We start from the raw sequence: 14171 nt of genomic DNA, 5'->3' as shown, positions 1-14171 counted from the left end.
AATTAATGGAATTAGCAATCTTTTAAATCAAAATACATCCTGATTAAGTCTAAGATTCCAATCACAAATTCATGTTCACATTCACTTGTGCTTAGCATTTCCAAAGATGCTATTCCTTCTCATTTCACACAATAACAAAAAAAGAAAAGAGACCAAATCAAGTACTTTTGTTCATCATGGGTCCTACACGTCATATATATCTATTAACCTAATTAATTAAATTCATATAAATTAATTTGGTCAATGAAATTAAACCAATAACCATTATACACATATGCAGGTGACCAGATCTAGCTGCCACATGGATTACTATTTAATCTAATTGTTAATTAAAAATATTCTAAAGTCAATTTTCTATATTATTACTACCTTATATTACATCACACCCTTATAAATATCAAAACTTATCACCCTCATAAATCTCTCTTGTCATTCCTTTGACACAAAACTTCAACATTGTCACAAAAAGGTTTCATAGTTTTTTTCTTCGTGTTCGTATCGTATCTGATGTCTGATTTTATATATATAAATTTTTTATAAAGTTTTTAGGTTTTCTTAGTTCTGTGAAAAAATTGTTGGACAACACAGAAAAATAAATATATATGGGAAATTGTTGCGCGCCGTCGTCGATGGAATGGGCGGGAGACGATTGGGGTTCATTGACATCGAAACATAATCCTAGGATGAATTCAAGCAAGGTGTTTGATGAAGTTCATGGAGTGAGTTCAGAGAAGAAAGAGAAAGAGAAAGAGAAGCTTTTAGGTGCATTAAGAGCTTCTTCGGATGGTAATGGGAAAGTGAAGATTAAGATATCGAAGAAAGAGCTTGCAGTGTTGTTGGGAGAGAGAAAGGAGCAAGGTGTTGGAGGAGGAACAGGACATGCTTCAGCTGAACAAGTTTTGGTTGGTTTGTTAAATGCAAGAGATCATGTTAACCATGATGTTCATCATAGGACATGGAAGCCTGTGTTGCAGAGTATTCCTGAGGTTAATTGATAAGGTTTAATGTTGGTGGTGGTGTGGGGTGTGTATAGTAAAAGTTGGTTGAGGAAAAGTTTGGGAAGTTTTTACTTGTACAAAATCAGCTAAGCTATATATACTCAGTAAATTTTTTTATTTAATTTTTTTTCTCTGTTTTCGGTTTGTATTCTATTGTAAGATATACATAGAGGTTGAGAATGTTTATTTACTTTTATGAAGAAGAGAAAAACAAAGAATGTTTTTTATTTTTGGGATTGTATATAGGATTAAAAAATATTAGAAAATTAAAAAAATAAAAGGACCCTTAAAATTTGTTGGGGGAATTAGTGACTATTTTAGTTAATTTTTTTAGTGAAGAATATAATTATAAAATAAGATTAATCTAAATGTATTTTTCTTCTGTTTCAATGAAGTGTTTGATAAAAAGCATATAAGCTAAGTTATAAAAAATTAACTTATTGTAAAAAGGGAAGAAGATTTATGAGACCGGCAGGTATGAGATTGTGTGATTGATGGAAAAGAATAATTATGGAAATTTAATAATTAAAGGGGAATAATAAGATTTTTGGTGAGCGCCCAAACTCTAAAGAGTATTGTAATTGAGAAGAAGAAGTATTCTAATATATCTACTAAGATATTTTGCGAGTTGGCGAGAAATTGCTTGTAGGTGAGCACAAAAGTAATGATGGGAAAACTCAGAGCATAATGTCTACTTCCTCTGTCTGATAATGAGTGACCTATTTAGAATAAAAGATTGTCCTAAAATGAATTCCCAATGCACTTTTTTCAATTTTACCCTCTAATTAATATTACTTTCATCATTTTCATTATGTGATAAGGGTAGTTTAGTAAAAATAACATTCTCTCTCTTTCATTTATTTCTTTTTCTTAATCTGTATGAAATGGTCATTTGGGTCACTCATTATGGGACAAAGGGAGTAGTATGTTACGGGTGAAGGATTGAGTAAAAGGATTGTCATAGTTAAGTCATTCCTACCAGTTTAGACCACCTGCAAGGCACTTTTGATGACAAAAGGATTATCACAAAATGGTAAGGTGGCACGGGGTGACGAATTCAATGAGTCATCTCTAGTTGAGTAGTTGTTGCACCTATAGAGGATGAGTGGGTCACAATATGGAATTTCAGGTGATTCACTCGGATAAGCACGAAACCGTAAACTCATAGTCATTGTATATCTTACCTATGATATGCATGGACATGTGAGTGTTACCGGACTTATGCAACACCACATCATCTCTGTAGGGCATGAGATGTGTAAGTTATCTTGTTAGTTAGTTGAAGGATATGTGATTGTTCCAATCGCTATCTATAATTCCATATGTATGTCCGAATATAAAGGGAATGAAGTCCCGTGAGTTGGAATAGGTCGATCAATAACCTGGGTACTATAACATCCTAAACCCCGAAACAAATAAATCTTAGAATAATCCAAGCATTTGTCATAAAATACACGTTTATGATGTCACTCATCATAAAATAACATATGTTCTACCACATTTATCAATTAAAGTAAAACATTCTAATACACATGTCATCACATGCCCACCTTCACTTACGGTATCATCGCAACGGAAAATCATTAAATAAGCATGTTTCTCAAACACTTAAGTCTCATCAAAATACTTTATTTGAATTAAAAGCAATGTGTCAAAAGTCTCCACTACTGACATAAGTTCAAAAGGTCAAAAGTATAACATATGACTCTCAATTAACAAAACATAAAACAATCAAACGTTCCTAACCCCGATGTTACAAGATCATAGCAAGACTCCTAAGTAATTATGAACTAAATGAAGTAACTCCAAAATTTAACTTCCACTTACTGCAGCAAACTCTACTCCTGAGTATCTGTAAGATATCCATGGTGGACAACATGAAAAAAATGGGGTGAGAAACAACAAACCAATATAAACAGTATAAAGAATATTAAGGTAGAGAATACACATCAAGCACACATTAATTACATAACCATCAACAACATATTTTCACACCCAATTCATGACAAAAATTACATAATCACATCCAATCATCAACATCATGAACAATCAACTACATATGCAATCATGTATGCATATGTACTCATGAATATTCAAGTTCATCTCGCTCTCGATGCCCACCATAGGACCAGAGCACACCAAATCATTATCATCACCATAGGTAACGCTTCACTGATTCCCACCTGAAATTGGTTACTCGATCCCGATCCCCACCGTAGGACCAGTGTACCCCAAAGTTCATTACTATCACCATAGGTAATACTTCACTAATTCCTCACTAGAACTAGCTACTCACTCTCGATCCATACCACTAGACCAGAGCACACCAAAACTGAACCAAAGTGCGTACACCATGATGCATGACTCTCAACAATATGCATTATTACCAAAAGATTCACTATACACATCTCACCATTTATGCTCCACATCATTCATCATGAGCAATAATTAATTAATATTATAACATCAATAAACAACAAAAAACAGTAGCCACTCAACAAATGTAACTTCATAAGAATTTATTCATGTTACTTCATCAAAACAACAACACGTCATCGTATAACCATAATGATCCGCTAACCGATCACACAAGTCAGCACAAACATCTCTACAATAGGCACATGACTACCTCTCAACTATCTCACAAAGTACTACCAATGTCCAGCTCTGAGCTTTATATTTCTAATGCTTCAAACGGCACATCATTTAGACCTACGAATCAAAAGTTATAGTATTTTGCATTATCTTTCCAACGCTTCGAACCGCGTCTCAATCCGAGTTCTAAAACTCAAGTTACGATATTTTCAAACAACGTTGTGCTGTCAGCGTCACCAGACAATGATTTTCTTCACTAAGATACGATTCACTGAGCGAGACCCTCTCTCGCTAAGCGAGGACGCACAGACCTGTAACATAGAGTTACTAATTTCACTGTTAGAGGTCTTCCAGACCTCCGATTTTGATTCCGTAAAAACCTCTAATCTCAGAATTTGACATACTACAATTATTCAATGATTAAAATAGAAAATTCACAATATATCACAAATTTACATACAAAATCGTTCAATCTCATCAATTAATGTTTATCCCAAACCTTCCAAACTCTCAAACATGGTGGAAAACATCAATATCTCAAAACAGAAAATAATACACATATAGGCATACGAAATTCATCAATAAAACAGTCAATAACATCAAAACTCCATAGAAAATTCAGAAACAATCACATCTCAATTTCCCTAAAGAGAGTATGGATCTCTCATCTCTACCCTTCATGCAATTTGATAGCCCTTTCTCCCCCTTACCTTAGGTTTCCAGCAATTGATGATGAAACAAACAACTTCTATGACTTCCCTCTTCAAAATCCTACCTTTTTCCCTTTCTCTCCTTTTTGCCTATTTTCTACTTTTGTCATATGGTTTCTCTAAAAACCTAGATTTCTCCCTATTTTTAGAATATATAGTCTCACATCACTTTATTTAATTATGAATTTTGTCCAATTCATTACTAGCTTCTCTATTTTCACAACCTATTTTCTCCAATCCTCACAAATGGCCAAATTCTATCATTTACTATTTATTTAAATAAAATACTATTTATTTTAATAATTAATTAAAATTCTAATAACTTCTAAACAACTAAATCAACCTCTTACTCTCTCTATACCTCTATTCCAAGGATACTTACCCCTCACAATCTCATAACAATAATTTAAAAATACCAATTAATCAAATAAATTATAAATAATTTAATTAATATAACTAATCGAATTTGGGGTATTATAAACACCACACTATACAATTGAGTACTAACATGTATAATATGTGGCCTATGATTTATAGGGGATGGTTGGACTCTCAAATCTATACTCGGTCATAAGAAATTGTGCACGACTCAGATCATGCGAGTTGTAGTAGAATAGGCTGGATCAAGATGATATGCTCATGGTGTGTAAATAAGCATTATATTAGTAAAGGACCCGAAGTTCACATCATGCTTTTGAGAAGAGATGCACCAAATCCCCGGGGAATCTGTAACTCAGGGAGAGCTAACAAGTTAGAAATAAGTCGAGTCAACCTAGAAGTGTTGGAATGAGTCACCAGGTCAGACGAATGACCCATGCTCCCATTGAGCTGAATGGAACTCTCGATTGAATGATGGAATCCTTGGGAGATGAACTCAGTTGAGAAGAGCAGAAAGTAACCAATCAAGGATTCCTGTATTAAGCAATTATGGTTAGGGTGAGTATAACCTGAATATCTAGTGAAATTGCATTGTAGTCAGTAACACTTATTTTCATCTTTTGTCATTTTTTTATCTCTGTGTGTATGTAATTTGATTTATCACATTTGTATAATTTGTTTGTAATTTGACTATAATCTTATAAACTCATTTTTCATGTACCTTGAGATACATCTACAATTAATCTATTAGAAGTGGACCCATAAAAATGTGTTTTTAGCATTTGAAATTTGATATAAGTCAAAATATTGGGTGTAGCTTGAATCATAAGTTAGAAGTCTTAAATCAAGACTATATTATGGCTTGATTTGAATTAGACAATTTGTGATTCGAATCAGACACCTACTTAGAAGTGAAGAATTTGTCTCGATCAGTCTCATTCGTATTATAGAAGTATGTGATTCGAATCACAATACCTCTTAATTTGAATACATACATGATTATTCGAATCATGAAAATCAAACTTTCTTAAAAATTAAGTGTGATTCAAATCACACCTTGCCTGACTCGAGCCACACATCTAGACATGATTCAAATCACAAATAGTAAACTTTTCACTTATGCAGTTTTTACTGTCATAAAACAGACACAACTAAAGTTTACTCAGTGCCATTGGAAGGTGTTGATGGAAATAGAGTTAAAATTGTTGTTGTTTGTCATACTGATACATCACAATGGAATCCTAAACATTTGGCTTTTCAAGTGCTTAATGTTCAACCTGGAATTGTTCCTGTTTGTCACTTCCTTCCACAGGATCATGTTGTTTAAGTGATTAAAACAGTAACAGTTTGATCCATATAGGGTTATCCTTGAATAATGAGGGTTATCCTTGAATAATGAATTACATAATATAACATCTACTTTAAAGGTTAAAATTATGAGAGATGCATTATGTAAATAGTGTTTAATTATGTTATATGGTTACAAGTTTGTGTATGTCCATGATGTATTATAATGTATCAACAATAAGTTTCTTGTGCTTATTATGCTTAGCACTTTGTAATGCTTTAAATGGAATACAATATGCAATAACGAGGCTTCTCTCATTTGCTTTAATTTGGTGAATCTTGTTGATGATTTTTTGTTTGAATATTGAATTTAATTATTATATTCCATGGACATATATTTTTATTTAATTATATTAATTATTTATCTATTCAATGTCTTCATTTGTTAGTCATCAAGAAATAAAACTAATTTTATTTTTAATTAAATAATTAATTATATCTTTAATTAATTGATATGAGCTCAATAGAATTGTCACTCATTTTAGAATAATAGGAACTTCGATTTATCATCACATATATAGTTATAGTCTCTAATATATCAGACAAGTAGCATATCATCACTTCTCTCTGTTTGAAGAGGTCTATGGCATAAGTGAAGCTCCATACCTCTTCTCTCTGTCCCTAACACGTTCAAGGGAGAACCCAAATACGTTAGCCTTGTTACTTGTCTTATCGCTTTCGTTTTTAATTACTATTGTTCATTGAATCTCCTCCATAATTACACATTATCTTTGAATCATGTTTTAATCGATTCATTTTTAGCATGCATAAATCAATGGTTATATTTGAGCTTGATCATGATGCTTTCAGTCAATTGAGTTAGTGGAATAAGAACCATGTGTGTTATTGGTTCAAGTTAGTTTGAAAGAAAAATCTCAAAGTATTTTGAAAATCATGAAAAATTGAGATTTTGTGTGCATGATTCGAATCATGTACATATCCTAACTCGAATCAAATTGAACAGAGGCAAACCAAAATTTTACTCTGAATATCATATAAAATATGGAATTTGACACCATTCTTGATTCCTAGACTAGTATATTTTTCTGGAAAAAGAGAAATGGGAAAGAAGAAGAAAAGAAAGGGTTTTCCCTAAAAAAAATGAGAAACCCAATAGTGAAAGTCATACATTCACCCAATAGGGTAAGTGCCAAAAGAAGAGGGAAAATCTTTGCATCTGGAAGACGCGTGTAAGAAAAAGTGGATAAACTGATTTTCCCAGGATGAAATGAGGCATATCCCACAGATGAGGCATATATAAATATTTCTCTTCTAGAAGGGGAGAGAGAGATATGAACTCATACAGATCACACCCTACATACGCTTATACCTAAGAACACCACTCATATACAGAGTCTCTCACCTAATGTGAGCAGGACCTTTAAACCACAAAAAAACACCATTGTACATGGCTTATCATCGTCGCGGGAAACCCTTACCACCACACATATCATAATATATCAATGAAGGCATATGAGGACTCATTCCCTTTGCAGGGGTGACATGCAAACCTGTACTTTTTTACCACTACATTTACGAATAATACATTTTAACCTTGACTTGCCAAACCTATTTTATTTTTGGACATACCTCTACGCTTCTGGCATTATCCACCATCTTGATCTTCTTTGCTTGTGTTAGGTGTACATGCAACAATGCTTCAATATAAATTTATTGAGTTAAAATTGCTTGCATATTCACTTTCCACACCCCAAAATCATTATTTCTAAAAAACTTCTTAATCTACCATTTGGAACCCATGACACTCACTTGTAAATAAAATCCATTTGCCCCATTGTAGGGTCCACTTGTTGTAAATTGAAAGGTTTAATCAAACCTAAAAATTTTATGTGTGAAGACAAAGAACATTGACAACCAAAATAAACGGTATTCAACAAAAAAATAACTCTTTATGCAATAAGACCACAATTTAACTTGGCAGAAGAGGATAAAAGACAAGAAACAAAATAGCTTGTTTACTTAGTTCGATCAAACGATCTTTTCCGGAGAAGAGGGAAGTTCTCAGATTCACTATACTTTCAAGACTTGTTACAAAATGTTACAAATGAGTTAAAAAAATACTCACCTAAAAAAATACTCACCCGAATTCCCAAGAACAAATCCTATTTTCTATCAAAGTGTTTTCCAACATCTTCAACTTTCTATATATGAATCGGTGAAGGGCAAAATGTTTAGAATTGTTTTTCAATTCTCTTAAATATTTCCAAGAGATTCCCAAATTCAAAGAACACGCACTAAAGAATTTCAATTACCTCTCTAAAATTATCAGTATAATTCTCAAACCTTTATCTCTATCCCTAACTCTAAAGCTCTGAAGATTGTCAAAACAAAAATGATAAAGATACATATTTATAACGGTTAAACTCAACAAATTCATAATAAGCTGAAAACATAACTCATTAATAAACGGATCCACAAACAAAAACAACAAAGTCCAATATAAATGAACTGAAAAATTCGAACAGAACTCTGACAAATTGAAAAATCCGTCAGAGTCCGACCCATTATCGTGCCCATGTCATTGACTCCGTCTCCAAAATAATTTTTTGTTTATACAATCTCAAAACACACTCTTATGCCATGTGATGTGCTACTTCTCTAAGTCCAAATATAAGTGGATGACAAGAAAATCTTTGGAGTGATACCTAACAAATAAAAAATCATAGATTTATTTAAGTTGAATATTTTCAGAGTTTATATCTTTGGTTAAGTTAAGAAAACACATGAAAGATGTATTAATAGGAAGTGATGTTGATTAAAAAAAAGCTCGTATAAAGTAAATTTCATCATCCTCAAAATAGGTTATTATCCAGAAAGAACAGCCTTGGATTAAATGCTAGAGGGTGATAAATAACCAAAACAGAACCGGTAGGAGTAACACCTCTGTCTCAATAATAAATGTCTGTATCTACCAACTGCTACATGAGTTAGCGCCAACAACACAACATAAACACTAAACACAAACACAACACATCATGTCTCTTTTTACTTGTCTCTCACACGCTTGCCTCGTGCGAGATAACTAGTTGTGTCAAAAGTGTGTAAATGCGGTAGTTATGGTAAGCTCAGATCATTGTTCATGGTGGGGTCTACTCTCTTTCTTTCTCTCTCTCTACAGCTATTAACAATGAGAGAGAGAGAGAGAGAGTGAGAAACCTTGCTGCAATAGTCCCCACTCACTTTTGAATCTTCTTTCACTCTTCCTTTTTGATCTCAAATTATGCTCATTTTTCATCTTCAATTGCATACACTCACTCACCTTTTAACTCTTGTGGATATCAAGAACTTTAATATGTTGCTCTTGTTCATTCTTCTTCTTTGTAAGTCCTTCTTGCCACTTTATTGATGCTATAAATGGCTATTTTGTTATTGATCTGTTTCTGTGTTGCTTTATTTGCTTCTTGCTTTCATCAACACTACTACTTACTTGCATTATTCTATGTTTGTGTTTCTCCTGCTGTTAATTTCTAATGTTTGTTATTATGAGGTGGGATGGCCACACTTAGGGTTTTGGAGTTATTTCAGGGTTATGTTTAGATTGGCTTATTTAAGTTTTGCGAGACTGTTTGAGCGAACTTATGGAAACAACTTATGACATTGTTTATAAGGTGTTTTCCGCTTCTTTCCATAAGTTTCTCGGGGTAGCCGATGAAAATAGCTTATAGCTTATATGAAAGCAATTTAACTATGGAAATAGCTTATACATAAGTGCTTATCATGATAAGCACTTTAAACTAGCTCAAAAATGTTGTTTATCTAGACAGGCCTAAGTGTAGTTATTATTGATCTATGATCATATTGACAAAGGAGCTTCTATGATCTAGGCCTTATTGCGGCAACGCTTAAGAGGTTGTCGTGATGTATATTGAAGTTTACTTTAGTCATTCATGAACTTTATTTTCTCTTATTTGTATTTCGGCGCAGGTTTGCGTGATTCCCATGGCAGTAGAGTTGATCATGCGCAAGGTCGCATTCAATTGGATAACCGTGTGGGTTCCATGTTCCCCCAAATCGCACCAGTTGGTGCTCCGCAAGGACTGCAACCCTTTCTTCCGCTTATTGCGCCTTCGCCGTTGACTCCATTCACCAATATTTCTATCCCAAAGTTATCAGGTCATTTTCTAAATAATTTCTGTCGTCGTTTTGGATTTTCAACGATCTCTCTTTCTCACTGTCTTTATCGATGTATCTTTTAGGACTCTGCACTTTGAACTTCACCGCTGCCAGAAGTTTGCTAAGTGTGACGGCAATTGACTGCTGGGGATCTTTTGCGCCTGTTCTGGCTAACGTAATATGCTGTCCACAATTGGAAGCCACTCTCACTGTTCTCATAGGTCAATCCAGTAAATATACCAATGTACTTGCCTTAAACGGGACCGCTGCTAAACATTGCCTTTCGGACGTCGAGCAAATTTTAATGGGGCAGGGTGCAAATGGTGATCTGAAGCAAATATGTTCGGTTGATTCTCTGAATCTGACGGAGGCATCTTGCCCGGTAAAACACGTGAATGATTTTTATGACATGGTGAATACTTCTAAGCTGCTTAAAGCGTGTGAGAACATTGATCCCGTGAAAGAATGCTGCTACCAATATTGTCACAGTGCTATATTAGAAGCAGCTACAAAACTTGCATCAAAGGGTTCTAATGCTTTGGACTCAGACGCATCACGTATTCTACCCGAACATTCAATTCGGGTCAATGATTGTAGAAATATAGTACTCCGGTGGATAGCTAGTAAGCTTGAGCCGTCTCACGGAAAGAAAGTTCTCAGAGGATTGTCTAATTGCAATATCAACAAAGGTAATTCGTTTGATGAAAACGTTATATTTTTCCTTCGTGACAAAGTTCGAAGAGTTATGCTAATCCTTCTAGCTCCTTGATGCATAATTTTTTGCTTAAATCTTGTCTGTTTTCTGCCACAGTTTGTCCACTTGTTTTGCCTGACGCAAAGCATGTTGCCAAGGGTTGCGGCAACGGGATAAGTAACAAAAAAGCCTGCTGTGATACCATGGAAAGTTATGTGTCTCACTTGCAGAAGCAGAGTTTCATTACTAACTTGCAAGCTTTGGGATGTGCAGAAACTTTGGCAATGAAATTAAAAAAGTCGAAAATTGTCGATGATGTTTATAGTCTTTGTCACATAAGCCTTAAGGATTTTTCACTCCAAGGTTTGTTTTCCTTCTCTTTTCACATTACTATGCAACACAATAACACTTAATGCCTATAATATTTCATGTCTCATGTTAATGTTTCATTTTTTCACCCTGCTTGTTCAACTTGGTGTGAAAAATCAACAATGTGGATGCTTCAGTTGCAAATCAAGGTAACTACATAATGCTGTCTATTATTGTGTCAATATATACTATTTGCAAGTATCATCCGAAATGTGTATGTTTAATCCTTCTATCAACAAGGTTCTGTGACATTTAATTGATCTGCGCGTACATTGACGATGTGTACTTGTAAACACTTAGACGCTCAAGTCACGGAAATATTGAGGTGAGTGAGAGGTACTTAGAATGATGCATACCTTTCTGCTAAGTGCAAGGGTCCTGATGAAGTTAATGCAATTTTCCAGGAGTTATGGAGGGAAGTCCGTTGAGGTTGTTGAGTGATTCTTTCTGTGATTGGTGGATCACCCCTTGATATTCATCAGTCGGTGATTATTCTAGGAGGTGTAATGCGCGTGTGCTGATGGACTTTGGGGGTAAACTTCCTTCTGGACCCAGTTTGGAACACAACTCTTATATTAGAGAGTATGATTTGCCTCTAGCACAAGCTGCACAACCAAATTGTTCTCAGAAGATTCTTGTAACACAAGCAAAATAAACCTTATTTCTAGAATTTTAGAACAATATCAAGCTGGGGTGGCTGAAATGGAGGAAGACTTTAGGGGTTTTATGTGACGCAAAGGTATCACTCAAGTTGAAGGAAATTTTTTATTGGATTGCGATAAGACCTGCGATGGTGTACGGGATAGAATGTTGGACGGTTAAGAATTAACAAGAGAATAAAGTAAGTGTAGCGGTGATGAGGATGTTGCGTTGAATGTGTGGTAAGACTAGACATGATATAATTAGAAATGAAAATATTAGAGTGTTAGAGTAACATCTATAGTAGATAAGACGGTGGAAAATAGACTTTTAGGTGGTTTGGGCATGTAGAGAGAAGACATGTAGATTCTGTGGTAAAGAGAGTAAATAAGATAAAGAGAAGTCAAACAACTAGAAGAAGAGGAAAATCTAGAAAGATTATAAGAGAAATTATTAAGATAGATCTCGAGATTAACAATTTCGATGGAAGCATAGTCCTGGATATAACATTATGGCAAAAGTTGATTCATGTAGTCGACCCCACTTAGTGGGATAACGCTGACTTGGTTGTTGTTGTTTGTGTTACAAGTAATTCAGTTACTCTCTTTTGAAATGCATGTTTTATTTATTGTACACTTTCATTTAATGTAATGCTTTGAATTAACTTGTTGCATTATCTTCCCAAAACAGAATATGGCTGTCTATTACCTAGTTTGCCTTCAGACGCCGTGTTCGACCAAACTTCTGGCGTTAGCTTCCTTTGTGATCTAAACGACAATATCCCAGCTCCCTGGCCTTCTACATCTCAAGGATCTTCTTCATCGGCGTGCAATAAATGTACGCATATACCCTCTTTGAGTGTTGAAAACTACTTAATTATGAAGTTTTTTTGTTCACAACTCTACCTTATTGTAACTGCAGCTATCATCAACATACCTGCCCTTCCTGCTGCCGCAGCATCTGGTCAAAGTTGTAAGAGAACCTTTTCATTTTATTCTGTTATTCCAGTAATCTATGAAGTTCTTAAACACTGTTTAACGAACCTTACCGATATCGATGATTTTATTTTTCATGTTATGCAGGTCTCTACAGTCACGACGTGCTGATATTCCTTCTTGTCAATTTATTCTTTCTCGTAATGGCACTCGTGTAACTTGCGAGAGCTTTCTTGTTAGTTAGACGCAGCCTTACTAGTCCTTCAACGATAAGGGCTTTCGGATGGATAGATGTTAATGTCAAAGGCTAATTGTCATTCAAATATAGCTGGTTTTATGACAGAGAGATCCGAGTTGGAGGTGAAGCCTGATGTGTTTCTGATCTTATTGATTAATGATTATTATGTGCTTGTGCAATAATTTTTTTGTATATATGAAATTTAGAAAGCATAGGTTATACAATAACCTACATGTCAGAGATTGAAATGTATACCTGAATTAATGTTGAAGGTGGTTTTGTAATTAGTAGTACTTAGTGTTGTTATGTAATGTTTAATGAATTTTCTTTAACCAGTAAACTATATATTACTTTAATTATTATTGATTATAATGTTATTCTCATTTTTTATAAGTAAATATGGATCATTCTGATCATAGCGATGATTCATTTCACGAGGATGATGGTTCATTTCATAATGATGATAACACTTCATCTCAATAAAAGCAAGATTGTTAGAACAAATTGAGGTCTTTCAAAGGGATTTCTATTTATGGCTTAGTTCCCATCAATGTCACAAAACGAAATGTAAAATGTGATGAAGTTTTGGACAATTACGAAAAACTTGTATGGGAAGACATACACGTAGCATACTAACTCAATATATTTTTCAATGTTATTTGTAATTAATCTAGTTGTATTAACACTATTATTTATATTGTGTTGCAAGAAAGATATTGAACTTTTGCAGGACATTGGTAGAGGGATCCCATGAGAAAGCAACAACAAATTAGGTGTATGTGTAGGGGTGTGAAAAAAAATTGGTTCATAAGAACCACTTTTAAAAATATGGTGCATCAATTTTAAAAATCCATATTATTTGATTTGAAAACTAGCCCGGATCCATTTTATTAAAATCACAAAAAATCAATATCCACTTTTTAAAACCAATATATGAATGGTTAGTCCACTTTTCAAATATAATGTGTTTTGCTTTTTCTCTATTTTTTATTCATAAGTGATAATTAAAATAATATATATTTAATAAAAAAAGTCATATTTATCGTTTTCTATGATAAGATAAAAAAATACACATTAATTATATTTTCTTGAATAAAGCTCTGTGTTTAAATTCATTATCTCAAAATGATGTGT

General features: G+C 33.9%; 2 protein-coding genes across 4 annotated transcripts; both read left to right on the top strand.

Annotated features, from left to right (window-relative positions):
* The first annotated feature begins 250 nt into the window (after positions 1-250).
* Positions 251-1225, top strand: LOC127078134 (uncharacterized). The gene has a single exon (XM_051018765.1). The coding sequence runs from the start codon at positions 603-605 to the stop codon at positions 993-995; it is 393 nt and encodes a 130-aa protein (XP_050874722.1). The 5' UTR covers positions 251-602; the 3' UTR covers positions 996-1225.
* A 7753-nt stretch (positions 1226-8978) lies between these two features.
* LOC127078103 (uncharacterized GPI-anchored protein At1g61900) lies at positions 8979-13409 on the top strand. Of its 3 annotated transcripts, XM_051018762.1 has the most exons (8): positions 8979-9369; positions 9974-10162; positions 10246-10851; positions 10974-11219; positions 11363-11374; positions 12555-12701; positions 12786-12836; positions 12947-13409. In XM_051018762.1, exons 1-8 carry the CDS (start codon positions 9270-9272, stop codon positions 13015-13017), a joined length of 1422 nt encoding a protein of 473 aa, XP_050874719.1. In that variant the 5' UTR covers positions 8979-9269; the 3' UTR covers positions 13018-13409. The 3 variants fall into 3 exon arrangements, 2 of the variants coding, with proteins under 2 accessions (XP_050874719.1, XP_050874720.1); XR_007787826.1 differs by lacking the exons at positions 12786-12836; positions 12947-13409 and adding an exon at positions 11630-11758 and having other exon boundaries at positions 11363-11550; XM_051018763.1 differs by lacking the exon at positions 11363-11374.
* Positions 13410-14171: the final 762 nt, after the last annotated feature.

Source organism: Lathyrus oleraceus, chromosome 1 (assembly GCF_024323335.1).
Source record: "Lathyrus oleraceus cultivar Zhongwan6 chromosome 1, CAAS_Psat_ZW6_1.0, whole genome shotgun sequence".
NCBI classification, from domain to species: Eukaryota; Viridiplantae; Streptophyta; class Magnoliopsida; order Fabales; family Fabaceae; genus Lathyrus; species Lathyrus oleraceus.
This window is presented reverse-complemented; position numbering and strand designations above follow the sequence as displayed.